Raw genomic sequence first — 18,175 nt, 5'->3', positions numbered from 1 at the left:
CCCGGGAGTGTTTCCAGGAGGGCCTCTGGCTGCCTGCTGGGGTGGGCTCCCTGAGTGTCCTGTGTCTCTGGGATCCAGACCAAGGGAAGGAAGTGTGAGAGCCCAGGGGGCGAGTCCAGGCCCTGGCGACAGGGAGTCCTCCTGACTTCCACTGCCAGAGCCCAGGGCCACCAGGGCAAGGAACAAATGTGCAGAGAATGAGCGGAGTTGGAGGGACGTGGCCGAGCACCCAGCTACCCGTGTTCCCCAGCCAAGGTGACGGGAAGGGGATGGCAGGGAGAAGGGACCCCAGAGCTCCACACCCACCCGCACCCTCCCCTTCCTCCTCCCCACCATAGTTGGACCCCGGATGGTCATGGAGCCGCAGTCTCTGCTCGTGGACCTGGGCTCTGACGCCGTGTTCAGCTGTGCGTGGATCGGGAACCCGTCCCTGACCATCGTGTGGATGAAGCGAGGCTCGGGTGTGGTGAGTCCCTGGGGGTGGGGTGGGGGCGGGGGCAGGTGGGGGGTCCTGTCACTGCTGGACTAGGGGAGTCCATCTCCAGAACAAGCCCAAGGGGAAGGGTCCCAGAAAGAGGAGAGGGGGCCCAGGCACGCCATTCTCCCTGTCTCTCTCTGAGCGCATTTGCTTTTGCAGTTTTCCTATCATGAACCTTGTAAGAGCAGGTGGCTGCCGATATGGAGTGGTGGGCACTCCCTAGAAAGGCTTTTCAACTCTCCCCCAAATAAGATGGGAGCAGTGGTGCATACTTGTGCTCGCAGCTATTCAGGAGGCTGAGGCAGGAGGACCACAAGTGAAAGGCCTGCTGAAGAAACAGCAAGACCTTATCTCAAAATTTAAAAATAAAAAAATAAGCGATCAAAGTCTGGGACTGTATCTCAGTGCAAAGGTCCTGGGTTCAATCACAGCTACTCCCACCACCAAAAAAAATAACCCCTCAAATGAACTTAGCCTTAGCCTTGATGTTCAGTTCGGTTTTGTCCCTGCATTCCTCTTTGAAATGTACATGCTCACGAGTAAGCTAGAGGTTGCCAGATGTCCCCGCAGTAGGGAGGAGCAGTGAGGCAGTGCTCAATAAGCCCCCCACGCTGTCCTGAGAAGCGTCACCACCTCCTTCAAAGGATGAGGAAGCCCAGCCTCTGAGCTGACCAAGTATGTCACCGCTGGAACCAAGACTCGCAGGCAGATCGGCCAGCACTGAAGTCTGCTTTCTGGTCATCATCCTGGCTCCACCCCAAGGGAATGCTGAGAATAAATAAGAAATCACAAGTCCCAGGTCCCTCCCAGCTCAGCTACAGGATGATTTCAGCCGTAGCAAGGCTGGAAGAGGAGAAGCCTTAGCAGGTGGAGGGAGGGCTGCATCACCTCTGTTGGCAGAAGTCAGGAGTCCCCAGCAGAGTCCCCGGACACCGGCACCCAGGCCTGCTTCCAGCCACCTGACCACTCTGTGTCTGACCCTCCCACTCTCCTAGGTCCTGAGCAATGAAAAGACTCTGACCCTCAAATCCGTCCGCCAGGAGGATGCTGGGAAGTACGTGTGCCGAGCTGTTGTGCCCCGGGTGGGAGCCGGGGAGAGAGAGGTGACCCTGACTGTCAATGGTGAGACCCCCACTGGGGTGGACTGGGTAGAGGGGGAGAGGAAGACCCAAGAGGCCATCACCGGTTCTGGGCCTTGCTACCGCCTCCAACCAGGGGTCCAGATCAGTTGCATCCACCTCTTGGAGTCTCAGCACCCTGTGCATGGTAGTGTGGCCCTGTAATCCCAGCACTCAGGAGGCTGAGACAGAAGGATCAGCATGAGTTCCAGACCAGCACTAACAACATAGTGAGACCCTGCCAAGAAACAAGGGATGCTGAGAGCAGAGGCTGGCGAGTTTATTCTGGCCTGGGAAACAAGGGGCAGGGTCATGGGGAGCCAGGCCTCCACTACCCTATTTATCCACCCTGCCCCTGCCCCTGCCCCTGCCCCTGCCCCTGCCCCTGCCCCTGCCCCTGCCCCTGCCCCAGCAGAGGTTAAAGCCCATCTCCCTCCTCGTGTAGCCAGCTTCTTTCCTCTGAGGTAAAGCCGCTTGGCCAGGGAGACCTGTCATGATCCAAAGACCAGCACATATGGTCCCTAGAGGCCAGAGGTCTGGTATTCCTATACACAGCGACACAGCCCAGTGTTTTCATGCCAAGAGCTGACCAATGGCTGCAGTGAGCTCATCAAGGTACAGGCATCCGACCAGGCCCGGATACAGCAGCAGGCAGCTTGGACACACTGGGGCAGAGCTCGGGCCTGACCTGAGAAGGCTGTGGTGCCAGGACAGGGTGTCTCGTGATGTGTGTGCAGACTGTGGTAGGAAACAAAGCCACCCATTGGAAGGATGAAAGCACTAGGGCCCCATTATTTGGCTCTCTCTGGGGGTTGGACCCATGTCTCTGTTATGCTCTCTGGAAGACCCTTGTACCCATCTAGCACCTCAGACCAAACCCCTGAACCACAGACTCACCCCAGAGGAGCCTCCAGCTCCTGGAACAGAACCCAGAGTAGGCCTAGGGTTGGGGGAACTGGCTGTGCTCTGGAAATGAGCCACCTCTCAGGCTCCTCTCAACCCACTGGCAGCCTTGTCTATTTTTCCATTTGCTCTAAAACTAAGCCCAGGGGCTCGGGAGATGGCTCAGTGGAATAAGCGCTTCCCTGGCAAGCACAAGGGCCTAAGTTCAATCCCTGGTTCCGCAAAAATAAAATAAAACTAAGCCCAGCTTGTGACCTCCCCAGAACCCCTTGTTGTCCCCAGCACCAGCTCCCCCTCACCCACCAGAGGCAGTCCCAGAGGGAGGGTGAATCCACCCAGGCGAGAGCCTTTGCAGGCCACCTGTCCTGGGAAGAACCCCGATGCGATGCGGGAGCCTTCCTGCCTTTCCTGTGTCCCCAGGATGCCGCCAATAAATTGGCACTGCAGGGCTAAAAATAACAGCATCAGCTTGCGCCTCCGTATATCCATGGCAACACAGGCTGCAGCCTTTTCCTGCCGCGCCGGTGTCTGACACGGGCTGCACGCACAGGCCACGGTGAAATCCGCGCCCTCCCCGCTGCCCACTCTGGGGAGGACACTGGGAGGTCGGCGGCCATCCGCAGTCCACAGGCTGAGACCCCCAGACTCACATGTGCCCTCCAGGTTCCCCTGGTCTGAAGCTGTTAACTGAGCATTCACATTTCTGGGAAAGAAAAGGTAGAGAAGGAGGCGCGGACATTTTGCTGTCACTTTCAGACATTCAGACCTTTCCCAGCAGACATGGAAAGAGGTTTCTGGAAGGGAGAAGCCCACCACCCATCCCTGCCCTGCAGGATGGGACGCAAGCTGCTGCAGAGGACACTTCTCTTGGACTAGGCTCAGCAGAGTGACCTGGGGTCTTCCCATGGTTTGAGTTGCCCTCCAGCCCTTACTGCAGGAGCTCCCTGTCAGACCAGAACCCTGATGGCTGGGAGTAGACACCTGGCCCACCTACAACTATGGACCTAGTGCCAAGCTGGGCCCTAGGTGTAGTGGCCCAGGCTGACGAGACTGCCAGTCCCCACCCAACAGGGAGGGGGCTCTGATCTGTCCCCAACCCTGAGAATAGGTAGGGGGCAGTGACGCAGGCTGGCGGGGTCCTGGCCCGGACTGAAGGCATCTGATGTGAAAGTGGCTAGACTGAGACCAGCCCTCACCACACCATCGCCGCCTACAGACACCTGCCAGCCAGGGGCCTCTGGGGAACGAGCTGGCACAGAGCTCAGCTGAGCTGGCTCAGACCTGGTATCTACAGGGAGGAAAAGATGAACTGCTGCTGGCTGACTGACTCTCCTCCATAAACACACGTGGTTCTGCCCACCACCTCTGCCCATCGCTCGCGTTCAGAATCCTGAGAGCCCTTCGGGAATCCCCAGTTCCAGGGCTGTGGCATCCCTGTGTAGCTCAGCAGCTAAACAAAACATTCAGCAGCACTTGGGTTCCAAACACACAGCCTCTTTGGGCCAAAGGCCTCTCTGAGTTTGGATTGAAAGGAGGAAAGCAGGGCTCAGCCCCTCTTAAAGTCCTCTGCAGTGGAAGCCCAACTGACCAGCCCTAGGGTTCCTGAGTCTGCAGCCCCAGTCCCGAGAGACATTTGCATCTGGGACTCCATAGAAGCTTCATCCTCATTGTTCAGTACCTTTTTTCCCCTTGGCTGAGAGCTACTCATAGAAATGCAAATCTGCTTTAATTAAGGTGGCTAATAAACAGCAATTAGGTTTGCAGCAATTTTTGTTTTGTTCCCCAGCATAATTCTGCATGATCTCCAGATCTGTTCCTCTCAGCTTTCCTTCCTCCATGTTCTGCTATCTAAAAGGCCCACTCATCACATTAGGGATGGGAAGGAGACGGGGATTTCTTCTTCTTCTTCTTCTTTTTTGCGGAACCAGGGATTGAACTCCAGCCCTTGACTTGCCAGGCAAGCGCTTATTCTACTAAGCCACCTCTTCAACCCCAAATGGGGATTTCCAACCCGACTCTACCCTCAGGAGCCAGGGAGTTAGCTGAGCTCCTTCTCCTTTCCCCTTTTACTGCCGGGAGAACCCCAGGTTGCAGGATGGGCAGAATTTAGAGGAAATGCCAAAGGACAGGCTGCCCCATGTGGCCAGTGACGCTAGCACCTGTCGTCCATACCCGGCCCCATGCACACAGATGGGATGGGGAAATGTCTAGTATCAAGGCCAGTCTGGGAGCTGCGCTTGCACCTGGGCCATCTGTCTGCGTATATATGTAGCAACAGATGAAATAATGAAGGACAGGCTCTCTTGAGACCTGGGTGGGAGTGAGGCCATGGACACGGCCAGCACACCCACCTACCCGGGTGACTTCCCCTTGGTAGCAGATCAGTGCCTGTTTTTCTTCCTTCTGCCTTGGTGGGACAGAGGACACCCGGTTTGTTGGGCAAGGGCGCCCTCTACTGGACATCTGCTACATGGTCAGCGCTCCAACAGCGGGCCAAGGCGGGTCGGTGACGTTCCTTAGTTCTGTCTTCCTTCATCCTGACACCTACCCCTGTGCCTTCCCTGACTCACCACCTCCTTCGTAAAACTCGCTGTCCGCCACATAGAATTATTCTCTCCTCTGAAGTCAGCTAGCACTTTATCTGCACTGCTTCGATGGTATGAATGCTCACCACCTTTTATTGCAGTCATTTATGTCTTCGGGGATTCTAACTCCGAAGGCATTCACTCATGATCCAACCCCTGGGAGCTTTACAACCGAATGCCTAATCTAGCTTCAAGTCCCCTACCTCGTGCTCTGACTTGCACACTCAGGTCTTCTGTAAATGTTTGCTGAGTGCTTGGATCAATGAATCCGTTTCTTAGCCCACCAAAGAGGGGCCAGCCAGCTAGGGACCGGCGCTCCCTGGGTCGCTAATATGTTGCCGCCTTGCCAACAGGGCCCCCCATCATCTCCAGCACCCAGACGCAGCACGCCCTCCATGGTGAAAAAGGCCAGATCAAGTGCTTCATCCGGAGCACACCACCTCCGGACCGCATCGTGAGTACTGTGGGGGGTATCCCCAGTGCCCAGGGGTCACCACAGCCAGTAGCCAGGACTCCTGTCCCTCCATGAGGAAAAGCACACCAGCTCTGTTCCCTAAGAATGCACCCTGAAGGCAAAAATCACAGGCAGCTTCCTTTCTGGGAACAGGCTGAGCTATAATGTCAACGGTTCTAAGTGAATTCTGTATCCTACAGCCAGAGAGCAAGCAAGAGGGAAAAGAACATTTCTTCCCTTTCCTGGGTTCAAGGGCACCCTGGTAAAATCATAAAGCATGTACAGTTTATAGCTGGCAACTCCTGCCTGTACTTCCCATGGTCCTCCTAAGTCTGGGGACTCCCTTTTTTAATTTTTTTTATTTTATTTATTTTTTTTCAATGTTTTATTGATAAACAGATAGCAATGAGTCAGTTTCAAGTCCAATCGGAAGTACAGTTTCAATAAATAATACACTGCATATATTCTTCTTAGTGGTTAATTGCTGTACAAGATGCGGACTTGTGATCCTATTTACAAACACCATTAGAACAAATCATTCTATTCATTAAGAGAATGCAACTATATATCTATCCTAACCACTTTGAATACACAGATACAAAATGGACATTCATCTGTATACCCCATTTTTTCTAAGTTCCATTATTGAATATTATAGGTGTGTAAACTCAGCAAAATATTCTAAAAGAGTCCAGTAGCCCATAATAGCATTGGGTCTTCTGTTTAACTGGCAATGTCAGAAATTATTGACCTGAGTCCCCCACAGCTCAACATAACAGCATGGCTTTATTTCCTATATTTCGTCTTCATACTTTTCTACTGGATGGTTAAGAGCAAGGTAAAGCAGGACCTATGCAACAAGAGTTGTAGCTTTTTGGTCTGAGAAGGTCAGTGAAATGTGGGGACTCCCTTTTACCACACAGGCTCACTTCAGAGACAACCACCCAAGCTCGTATCCCTCCCTGCAGAGTAGCACAGCTTCCTTCCTGCACAGTACATTTCACCCTGGCCCCTTGGTGTGTGCATTTTTTAAAGGGCGGGTCTTATACTAAAATCCACCTACAGCTGTCAGAAGCTCAGTGTGAAAACAGAAACACAAATGTTTTGTAGCAGTTTTGGGAACAGTAAGCCCCAGTGCCCAGGGGTCAATCAAGACCGCAGGCTTTGCAGGGCAGAAGTGCCCAGAGGGTAAGTGGGCCAGGCACAGGAAGTGAGGTGCCGGCCACACTGCAAGAATTGCACATACAGCCGGTGAGATAGCTCAGCAGACTAAGCACCTACTTAGGCAAGTAAGTGCAGAGACCAGGGCTCGATCCCCCACACCACACACTGCACCCACCGCCCTTCCCCTCCCCACCCACACTAAGCCAGCCACTGAGACCTGGCCTGATGGTGCACACCTGGAATCTCAGCACTGGGGAGGCTGAAAACAGGAGGATCACTATAAGCCCAAGCTGTGTAGAGAGACTACCAAATACATTTTTTTAAAATTTAAATTTAAATTTAAAAAAAAAGGGTCAGCCTGATAGTTTAGTGGACTAAAGGGCCTGCTTAGGCAGAGCGCTGTGGCTGAGGTTCGATTCCCAGCGTGCCACACCAGCCCCCAAAACAAAAAAATTGTATATGCAACTAATACCCCCATCCACTTCACTGTTTGATTTTTTTAAAAATCATAAATATAAGACATGCCCATCATAAAATACTCTACTCACTCTTGAGCAGGTTCACACTGCATTTCTCTTCCTGGATAGGTAACCCTAAGGTAGTGGTTCCCAGTTGGGGCCCTTCTGTGCACAGGGGTCACTGGGTGGTGCCTGGAGAGCCTCCTGGTTGTCACAGCTTGCAGGGTGCTGCTGGCAGCTCGCACAAGGAAGCCAGGAGTGCGGCAGACCTCCAGGGAGGCCCTGGCCCAGAGCACAAGAAGCCCCACGCCATTCTCACCCAGTGCCTACAGGCTCACACCTGCCTGGCCAGCTTCCAGGACATCCAAGGGGCTACAGTGACATGCACAGTGTTCATGGAATGACTCTGAAAACAAACTAGCCAGGCATGGCTGCACACACCTGAAGTCCCAGCTATGAAGGAGGCTGAGGCAGGAGTATTACAAGATCAAGCCCAGCCTGGATCACTTAGACTCTGTCTGAAAATTAAAGGTGCTGAGAGTATAACTCAGTGGTAGAGCACTTGGCTGGCCTGCCTGCAGCCCTGAGTTCAGTCCCTAGTACTGCAAAAAATAACTGCACGCTGCTCTGTAAATAAAGATAGATAGGTTCATGGGTGATGTCTGTTCACTTGTGTTCATGCCTGTGGTCTGTGGGGGTGCAAGCCCCTCCGTGTACGCAAGTGGGTGATGATGGCAGTGAAGGCAGCCTTCCTGGGTCGGCGGCACAGCCAGGGAGATGGCCAGGGCCCTGCTATGCGGCTCTCGTGGTGTCTGCTGCTAACTCTGCGCACTCTGCAGGCCTGGTCCTGGAAGGAGAACGTGCTGGAGTCGGGCACATCAGGGCGCTACACGGTAGAGACAGTCAGCACGGAGGAGGGCGTCATCTCCACCCTGACCATCAGCAGCATCGTGCGGGCTGACTTCCAGACCATTTACAACTGCACAGCTTGGAACAGCTTCGGCTCTGACACTGAGATCATCCGGCTCAAGGAGCAAGGTCAGGGCCAGGGGCTGGGGAAGCTCCCAGGACAAGCCACAGGGCTCTTCCCTACCTGCCACACTCCCTCCGTCTGCCTCTCTGAGGAAGGGGCACTGGCTTCCACCAGGGAGTAGGAAGGGAATAAAGTTTCACCCCACTGCACAGAGTGGTGGCCAGCGGGTGCTGGGCCAATCACCTTGCTAAGGTGCCTGACCACCTAAGAAGGCCCTGGCTCCCAAACACCCCATCCTGGGCCAGTGCCCCAGTGTCTTTAGGGGGTGCAATAACAGTGGATGTGTTGGGGGCCAGGCCCAGGCCGCATGAGAATAAGCCCATCCAGTTAGCCACAAGTCCTGCGGAGGGCACCCGAGCTAAAGCTAAGGCATAGTGTGCACCAGTCCCTGTGGGAGTGTGGCTGGCAGGCCCAGACCATCCGCAGTCCATGGGCCACTGAGCTAGCTCTAAGGAGACACCTAGCAGAAGGGCAGCTCTGGGCAGAAGGGCACAGAGCAGCCGCACTTGAGAGAGAGAAGGAAGGCTCACCAAGCGCGCCAGCTACCCCAGCTCCTGGTCGGACAGCTGCCGAGACCCAGTGTCTGCTCAGAACTCTCTGGACAGACTACCCTTCAGGGAGCTGCTGAGAGACACCAAGAGATGGTCCCAGAAAAGCTCCCCAGCAGCCAGCAGCACCCTAGGTCTTGAAATGGACTGTGGACGCTGCCGCTGGGCCAGCCAGGACTCAGCCCCACGGGAGCAGGGATGGGCCGGGCCGGCCTGGGCCTTTGGACCAGCTTCTGGGCCAAGCAGGGGGACCCAGCCAAGCCCCTTGGGTCATACAGTGATCCTGCCAATGGGTCTCCTAACAGCTCTTCCCTGACAGGAGCCGCTTTGCATAACGCTTTGCACATAATTTGCCTAATACCATTCACACTTCATCCAAACCCTCCTGGCCCCTGTTGCTTACCCTCCTGTCTTCCCCTCAGTGCCCCCACCCTGCGCCCTCCCCTTGGTGTTCACACCCACCCCCCAACCTCCCTCCCAGACTTGACTTCTGTCCCTCCCCATCCACTCTGGGGTCTCTTAGTCAGAATAAACCCCAAATTCAGCTGGGCTAACCAGGGTCTGTGGAGCAGTCCGAGAGGCAGGACTGTCTGTCCCCAGCCCCTACAGATAGCCGATCCCCATCCCGCCCTGCCCTGGCCAGCCAGGCTCCGGCTGTGGACGCTTGCTTTATTTCTAAACAGGTTCGGAAATGAAGTCGGGAGCCGGGCTGGAAGCAGGTACGAAAGGAGGCCTTGAGAACCGCCCTGGGCGGGGGGCGGGACTTCCTGGCTAGTTGGGGGTGGCCAGGGAAGGAGGCGCAGACCGCTAGCTCCTGGCCCACCCCCAGGCCCAGGTTTAGTGCAGCTAAGCGAGGGAGGGGCCTCCAGCCGGCAGGGGTCTGGGGACCCCAGAGACCTGGCTCCCGTGCTCCGATGGCCCGGGGCTTGCCAGGACACTGGCTCTTGCTCCTGTCCTCTCCGTTCCTCATCCCTTCTCTTCAGACGCCCCACCTCCCGCCCGTCCTGGCCGTGTCTCCCTCCAGGCTCGCCCCGCCTCTTCTGCTCCTCATCGCCAGCTCCACATTGCTTCCAGACCCTGCTGCTGCCTGCCTCGGGCCCTGCTGGCCTGCCTCCCCCATGCTTGCTGCTCCTTGCTGCCCCTCCGTCCCCACCATCTCCCCATCGAGGTGGCCAGGCAGTGCCCCGCCTGTCCCTGCCTGCTGCAAAGCGGTCACCTAGTCCCACCCCAAGCAGAACACCAGAGCGCAAATCAGATTCCACGGAGCCAGCGCCTCTCCTGCTCACCACTCTTATCCGGCCCATGCTCCCCTCTTAATGAGCTCTCAGGGGGGCCCACATGCAGCCTGGATCAGCCCCTCAGCGCTCCCCGGCCCTAGGGGTGGGAGTTTCCCTTGCCTTCATTAACAGTGCTGCCTGGGAACATTCAGGAACAATCATGTTGGCTCCGAGTTCAGCCAAGACAAGCCCTGAGCTTCTCCGAGGAAATCTGTCGGGAATCTGAAACTAAACCAAACCCAAGTTCATAAAATCCAAAGGTGTAGACCTGTGAGCTCCCAAAGAACTCCCTTTCCTGATGGAATTCAAACCTAAAGACAGAAGCAAGTTTGCCCGAGCCAGCACAGCCGAGGGCATGTCCATCCTTTCCATGCAGACGGGAGAGACCGCCAGGGTGATAGCTCAGTGGAATAAGTGCTTGCCTGGCAAGCACAAGGTCCTGATCCCTGCACCACTGCAATCTTGAGTGTCTGCCATTCCCACTTCCTCTGGTCACCTTCTCAGTTGCCTCTGCAGTGACCACGGCTATCAATAAATAGGTAAAAAAGAGGGCTGAGGAGATAGCTTGGCGATCTAAGCACTGGCCTGGCAAGCACAGGGACTCAGGTCCAGTCCCTGGTACCACACTGAGCTGGCCACCAAAACCAGGTATGGTGGCACTTGCCTATAATCCTAGTGCTGGAGAGGATTATAGAGGATTATATGAGACAGGAAGATCACTACAAGTTCAAGCTGAGTAGCAAGACCCTATACCAAATAAATACATAAATAAATAAAAATTTTAAAAACAGGTAAAAGGCCTATACCACAGGCTGTGGTGGAGCATGCCTGTAATCCCAGCACTGGGGAGGCTGAAAACAGGAGGATCACTGTGAATCTGAGCTGCATAGTGAGACCCTGAAACTTAAAATAATAATAATAATAATAATAATAAGTAAAAAAGGCTTTGAGCAGCACAAGAATAGAGCAGCATTAACCGAATGCTGCCAATGAAAGGCACCGGCTCTGCCTGCTCTGTGCCTCCCACCTCCTGCTGCCTCTTCCCAGCAGCACCCCAGGAGCCAGGGTTTCAGACTTTGGCTTCTTTTCTGCTCTTTAAAGAAAAGAGCAGTAAGTCCAGTCTCATCCAAGCACCAGAACAGATTACCCGATGGTCCTGCAGCATGAATGGATTTGGGTGGGGAGCAAGCTTGTGGTTTCAGAGGAGCTTCCTTCTCCCTGAAGATGTGCTTCTGCCATGTTGCCCCCTTCCTGTACAATAACAGGAGCAAACACTCCAATCGGCTGGTACCAGGCTCTGTGCCAAGGCCCTTATCTGCTTCATTCATCTGAGCCCCATAACACCTTCTGAGGTTACTTCCACTTCCCAGATAAGAGAGGTGGAGTGGCAGGGCCAGGAGTCAGACAGGCAAGAGTCTGGGCTAACAGAAGTGACTTGGAGGCTACCATAGAATACAGTGGACGGAGCCAGATGCCATGGGGGAGGAAGAGGCCATCTGGAACTACCCTGGCCCACCCCAGCTGTGTGTGCCTTGTCTTTTTTCCGTCCAGGGCTGGGGATTAAATCCAGGGCCTCCGTACTTATCTACATTTCCAATCTGTTTTTCTTCTTCTTTCTTTCTCTCTCTTTTTCACTCAACAATCACTCACAATCTCTTGGGGCTGGGGAGATAGCATGGTGGTCTAAGCACCTGCCTGGCAAGCACAAGGACCTGGGTTTGATCCCCAGCACCGCATGCTATGTACCAAATAAATAAAGATTTTTAGCAAAAAAAAAAAAAAAAAATTAATAAAATAAAATAAAAAATTAAAAAAAATCACTCACAATCTCACTGGGCTGCCCAAGATGGCCTCAACCTTGCAATCCTTCTACCTCAGCCTCCCAGAGTGCTGAGATTTCAGGCAGCCATGTGTCCTTGATCAAGTCATTTGGCTTCTATGGACCTCTCCATAAAAACAAGAAGCTTGGCAGGGGAGTGTCCCGACCCACGGGTTAGTCAATGAGGACCCTAGAGAGGGAGTGGGGATGAGAAGGGACAGGAGACACAAGAAATGGAGACAAGACAAGTTCTGATCAAGTCTTGTTTATTCCGGGGAGGTGCTGGGTATATAAAGGGAGTGTAGGAATGAAGAAGTCTCGGCTCTTGACGTCTAGGCAATGGAGGAAGGTCCCACCCCTGGGGCATAGCATGAGATTCACGGGAATGGGCAAGGCGGGAAGGAGCAGAAACTTAACTCAGCAGGCAAATAGAAACTTAAGAAAATGGCTGACACTATTATAAAATGGATACCAGTTAACGGCTCCCCACAGGGGAGATAGCTAGCTTGGCGGCGTAAGCACCTGCCTGGCAAGCCTAAGGTTCCAGTTGGATCCCCAATACTACATGCTGTGCCAGCCCTGAAGCCCTGGGGGATGGTGGCACATGGCTATCATCACAGCACTGGGGAGGATGAGACAGCAAGATCGCTGTGAACTGCCCAGCAAGACCCTGTACTTAAAACAAACAAATAAGAGCCGGCCAGATAGCTCAGCGGACTAAAGTGCCTGCTTAGGCAGGTGCGGGGACTGGGTTTGGTCCCCAGCGTGCCCTGCCAGCCCCGCTCCCAGGGTGCAGGGAGACAGTAAGTGAGACTGGATACAGGGACACGCATGGGTGCCTGTAATCCCAGCGCTGGGGAAGCTGAAAACGAGAGGATCACTATGAGGTTGATCTGTGTAGTAAGACCCTGGAGACCCTGTGCTAAATACATCTTAAGGGGGGGGCTTGGATTCAGGCCCCAAATCATATGCTCAGGCCTTATATGCAGCCATGAAAGGACCAGGGCTTTCTGAAGAAGCAGCCCTCACCCGTCTTCACCCTCTCTACCCCCACCTCCACTCAGCCGGGGCAGGAGACAGACTGCAGAAACACAGCTCGAGGATGGAGGCTATTCAGAAGTCCTCTCATCCCCGACAGGTCCCAGCTGCTCAGAGGCCTGGCGGAGAAGGGGCAGGACCAGAGGTCAAGGAGAAAGGGCATGTCTCTCCTTAGAGACAGAGCCAGGGAGTCTGTAATCCTGCCCGCCTGGCCCCAGAGACAATGTCATCAGCAGGCGCCAAGAGGAAGCTATCTCGGACCTCAGCGGTCTAAAAGCGGAGGGTCCACAACACCCCGTGTGCACCTAGGAAAGGGAAGGAAACGAGTAGGCAAGAGATGAGGGCAGTGACCACTGCCATTTCTTAGTGACAAGGCAGGACTTGTGACTTGGCAGCCACCACAGGAAAGATTGTTTATATAATGTCAGAACACAAAATTACACAGCTTCGCCCTGTGTCCCAGCGTTCCTCTCCCGGCCCTCCCTTCTGTCTGCTCCAGCTCCCGCCCTCTCCCCACATTCCTCCCCGCCCTCTCCTCTTCCCCATATCCCCCACCTGTCTTTCCAGTCCCAACTAGAGCTGGGCCCTGTCGGATTCTGCCCATGCCTGCCTAGGTCCCCAATGACACATTTCCCAAAAGGGGCCCACGTGGCAGAGGCTGCACTCGAGGGCACTGAGGTTTTGCGGGGCAGTGGGCTCTCTCCCAGCACTCATCAGCTGTGTCGGTTCTCTCCCACAGAGTCCGTGCCGATGGCCGTCATCATTGGGGTGGCCGTGGGAGCTGGCGTGGCCTTCCTCGTGCTCATGGCAACCATCGTGGCCTTCTGCTGTGCCCGGTCCCAGAGAAGTACGGGAGGGAGACCCGGGATCTCAGGGAGGGGGACAGAGAGAAAGGCCAGGCTTAGACTGCCCCGGAGAGCAAGTAAGCAGCAGTGTGATGAGCAGGGCCCTGTGCGGTGAGCTGCTGGGGCAGGGCTGGGGCTGACGCGCGCGGCCTTACACGCAGGGCGTGCGGGCATCTGGTGCCAAGCAGGTGCTCAGCCGAGGCTGGGCTGGGCCCGAGGGGCCCTTCTTGCAGCAGGTGCTCCGGGTAGGACACAGAGCATCCTCAGTGGGGACTGCGGGGGGACACGTAGGGATGGGGGAAGGGAGATGGCTTGGCCCTTTACCCTACGGAGACTGCTTGAGCAACTGAAAAGCAGTTCACCCGAAAAGGACGAGGGGACAGAAAACATGCAAGGAATGGCGTGAGCACAATTTTCAAGGCTTTCGTCATTAGCAAGTAAAACGTAGTACTTGTACATTCTGGAGGTGTGCGATCAGAGCCTCAGGGTGGCGGATGGCGCTCAGCTCTGAAGTGACATGGGGTGGACAGACAGGTGCAGGGGAAGACAGGAAGGCAGAGGAGGAGAGAGTGGAGGGGCAGCCTGCTAGCCCTGCCTCTTCCACCGTGTGACCCTGAGCAGGCACATTTATCCCAGGCCTGTTTTGTGTATGAGAACACACACGTGTGGGGTTGGTGGAGGTGGTGTGTGTGTGTGTGTGTGTGTGTGTGTGTGTGTGTGTGTGTGTGTTTTACTGGTGATGGAACCCAGAGCCTTCACATGGAGCTATAACCTCAGGACTTTTAATTTTTTTTATTTTGAAACAGGCACTCATTAAGTTACCAAATTGCCCCAAATTGCAATCCTATGTCAAAAATGTACTGATAAAATTAATTTTTAAAAATTGCAGTCCTCCTGCCTCATCCCCCTAGAGTGCCGCAGTTACAGGCCTGCACCATCGTGCTTGGCCAGCTGCATGCTAGGGGGTTGGATGCAGTGACTGGTATGAGTTCCTGCAGCTGAACTTCTCTGAACAGAAAACACCAAATGAACACAAGTCTGCTACCTGGACCACCTGGCAGCCTCCCCACGTTGCTAGGAGGTTCCCCTCTCCTCACACACTTTCCACTCACAGCCAAGTAGCTTTGACCACCATGACCACCTCTCAGGACATGGCCTTGGGACGCTCCTTCCAAGCCTTTCAATGGAAATTCCTGAGGAGCATATTGCAGCATTTCCCAGGGTAGCTCTTCAGGTAGAAACAGCTGCCTCCTTAGAAGGTGCAAGGCTTGGGCCGGTGAGATAGCTCAGCGAACTAAGCGCCTGTGTAGGCAAGCGCAGGGATGGGGTTCGATCCTCCACCTCCCCTCACGCTCCTCTCACACCCCCCCACCCTGTGCAGGCCCCAACCCCACCCATGCCCCTGCCCCCCAGATGCACTGAGCTGAGGAGACCCAACAAGATGGCACATGCCTGTAATCCCAGCCCTGGGGAGGCTGAAAACAAGAGGATCACTAGGAGTCGGAGCTGCCTAGTGAGACCCTGTACCAAGTACATTAAAAAAATATAAAAATAAACATGCCGGGCTTGTACCACGGGAGCACCAAAGCTGGATCCCAGTGTGTGTGCTTGCGCCTGGGGGTGGGGGCACAGGGCCTAAGGTCTTTTTCAACACTTGGATTTGTGATTCTGTGAATGGAGACAGAACCTAGCAGGGAAGACTTCCAAAAGGAAGTGAGGAGACAGCAGCATAACATAATGTGGTCCTTGTAATGTGGACAACTGGATGAGGACACCCTCTCCACCAAGGGGACACAGAGGTGCCTGTGACCAGGGCCACACAGCCCACAGCACTGCATCCCTGTGGTCCAAGGGTGGGGGCTGGGGAAGCTGCTGGGTTCAGGGGCTGAAGGGAGGGTCACTCCTGGGGTGCTGGGGTGAGGGGCAGCAGTGGGGAAACATGACATCTCAACCCTTCCTTCCTCACACTGAGAACTGAATTTGTGGCCTGCACTTTTCAATTTTATGTCCAGATCTCAAAGGTGTTGTGTCAGCCAAAAATGACATCCGAGTGGAGATTGTCCACAAGGAGCCTGCCTCGGGTCGGGAGGCTGAAGATCACTCCACCATCAAGCAGCTGATGGTAAGGTGCTTTCCTGTCCAGAAGGTCCTGGGACCAGAGGCTTCTCCGATCCCTCAGTACTGGGAATAGGCAGAGCTGTAGCCAGGAGGCGCCTGCTCTGCCCTCCAGCAGGCCAGGTGACCGTACCAGCCCCAGTATGTTCAGGCATGTGCTTGAAGCGTTGTGTTTGGTAAGCTGGAGACTCAACATGGCTAAGACACAGGCACAGCCTTCAGAGAGCTCGGCCACCCAGTAGGGCGAGGACACATGCTCCAATGGCCCTGACGTGCGCCACACACAATCCCGCACCCCAGCTGCATGTAAGTGTCTGAAAGGCGCAAGCTCCTCTTTGGGGCCTGTGGTGCCCACCAGCCCCCCAAGCGATTCAGAGCTTCTCTGCGGGCACCAAGCCTGCTGCTTCCCTTGATGCCTCAGAATCCACCCCGCCATCCAGGCAGAAGCTAAGGCAACTCTGCCGGAAGGTCCTGGTGCCCTTCATCGTGCTGGCAAACATGGAACCAGTGTCAGCAAAGCCAGGGGCAGAGAGTATGGGCCTTTCCGAGCCTCAGTGTCCTCATCTAGAAAATGGGTGTGGGAGTCATAGGTGAGGGTTGATGGGAAAGCCCTGAGAGCTGGGAGCCAGGGAGCTCCAGACAGCCATCCCTGGGTAGCTGGGGGCTGGTCCCAGGATAGCCTGATCACCCGTATCTTTAAATCACCTCTCAGTAGCTGAGACAATGTAAATGAAATGTGAACGGTTGTTTCACTGCATTGTGTAGGAAATACTGACAAAGGAAAAATCTATCCATGTTCAATACAGATGCAATTTTTCCCACATATTTGTGACTGGTGGCCAGCTGCACCTGCAGAAGTGAATCCAAGCACTCAGGCTAGCCGAGCACTTAGCACGCATTAGCTGCTCATGTTACTTTCAAATCACCCACTAGATGGTGAGCATCGGCTGCCTCGCTCCTACCCGGCAGCTGCTCTCAGATGTTTATTGAATTGAACGGACTTTTCCCTCTGCTACTCTTTCTCTATGCAATTGATTTTCAGGGCCTGTCAATTCCACTTCAAAAAAATGTCTCAAATGTGTGTCCCTGCTGCCCGTCCACTGTCACTCCCTTCTCCGGGGCTCGTTACCGCTCTCCTGAACTACAGCAGCCTCCTAACTGGCCTCAGCATTTGCCACTTTTCTCAATCCCACTCCAGAGCCCTGCAAAAAAGCGTCCATCTAAAATGCAAATAAGAATCCTATGACTGTCCTACTTTGGCCCTCGCTGGCTCCCAGGACTCCTGGGTGAAGTCCAGCTGCCCGGCTGCTCTCCGGGCCTCCGTGTGATGAAGCAAGCCTGCCTCCCCAGCTCCGTCTCCATACAATGTCGCCGGCCTCCCAGGTGTCCCAAACAGTCTGTGGTTCCTGGCCTCGGAGTCCTTCATTCTCAAAAGCCTGCGCAAGGCTGTTCCTGCTACCTGGTGACCTGTTTGCTGACTTGCATCTTCTTCTCTAGGAATCAGCTCCACTGTCAACATCGTGATTTCTGCTGCCCTCTCATCCCATCGCAGCTGTTGAACTGTGTACCTTCTGTTCCACCAGAAGCTGCTCTGTGTGCACCTCACTCCTAATGCGTTGCCTAGTTAGAGCACCTCTCTCCTAATGCATTGCCTAATTGCGGGCCAGCTTCTGCAGTTACTCCCAGTTCCTTGAGGGCAAAGGTTATGCTCCCGAGTCTGCACTTGTCTAGTTCGCCTAGGGCCAAGCTTAATGCCTGACATACCGCTGAGTGTAGTTTTAAGAGGGAAACCACAGCCCAGACCTAGGAAGGAATCAACTTATCCACAAATTCAGTGGGCCTATGTTATTCAGCTCACGTGAGCCCTTGAGCTCCCTCCTTGGGTCATTCTGCCCACCTCCCCCAATTCTACACCCTCAGAAAAAAGTAGGGGTCACCCAGGATTCCAGCAAGAGGAAGGGGATAATTTGGCAGGCGGGCTCACTGAGGGCAGGCACTATGGCTAGCTCATTCCTGTGGAGATCTTTGCCATTGCTCCACTCTTTGGCCCTGAAAACGCCATCGCCATCATGAAGGGGAGACAAGCCCAACAGATTAATCCGATGAGAAAAAGAACTCCAAGCTGGGTGTAGTAGCACAACCTGTAATCCCAGCACTCTGGGAGGCTGAGGCGGGAGGACTGGAAGTCCAAGCCCAGCCTGGAAAACCTAGGGAGACTCCATCTCTCATTTTAAAGGGTGGGGAGCTGGGCTAAGCAAACAACTTGGTGTAAAAGTTCTGAGTTCGGGGCTGGGGAGATGGCTCAGTGGTCTAAAGCACCTACTTAGAACAAGCTTAGCA

At 54.5% G+C, this 18,175-nt stretch overlaps 1 protein-coding gene across 3 annotated transcripts in view; it reads left to right on the top strand.

Moving 5' to 3' along the window:
- Positions 1–18,175, top strand: part of Kirrel3 (kirre like nephrin family adhesion molecule 3) — a 583,940-nt gene that overhangs the window by 561,759 nt on the left and 4,006 nt on the right. Inside the window, exons 9-15 of one of the 3 annotated variants that reach the window (XM_004641406.2) lie at positions 339–466; positions 1,474–1,600; positions 5,438–5,538; positions 8,000–8,198; positions 9,425–9,460; positions 13,615–13,722; positions 15,733–15,842. In XM_004641406.2, the coding sequence (XP_004641463.1) occupies positions 339–466; positions 1,474–1,600; positions 5,438–5,538; positions 8,000–8,198; positions 9,425–9,460; positions 13,615–13,722; positions 15,733–15,842 (809 nt within the window). Of the gene's footprint in view, positions 1–338; positions 467–1,473; positions 1,601–5,437; positions 5,539–7,999; positions 8,199–9,424; positions 9,461–13,614; positions 13,798–15,732; positions 15,843–18,175 lie in introns of all 3 variants that reach the window. The other 2 variants (XM_004641407.2, XM_004641408.3) reach the window with 2 other exon arrangements.

Source organism: Octodon degus, unplaced genomic scaffold (genome assembly GCF_000260255.1).
Source record: "Octodon degus isolate 3935 unplaced genomic scaffold, OctDeg1.0 scaffold00136, whole genome shotgun sequence".
Lineage (NCBI taxonomy): Eukaryota > Metazoa > Chordata > Mammalia > Rodentia > Octodontidae > Octodon > Octodon degus.
Note: the sequence above shows the minus strand (reverse complement) of the source record. Positions and strands in the feature narration are given on the sequence as shown.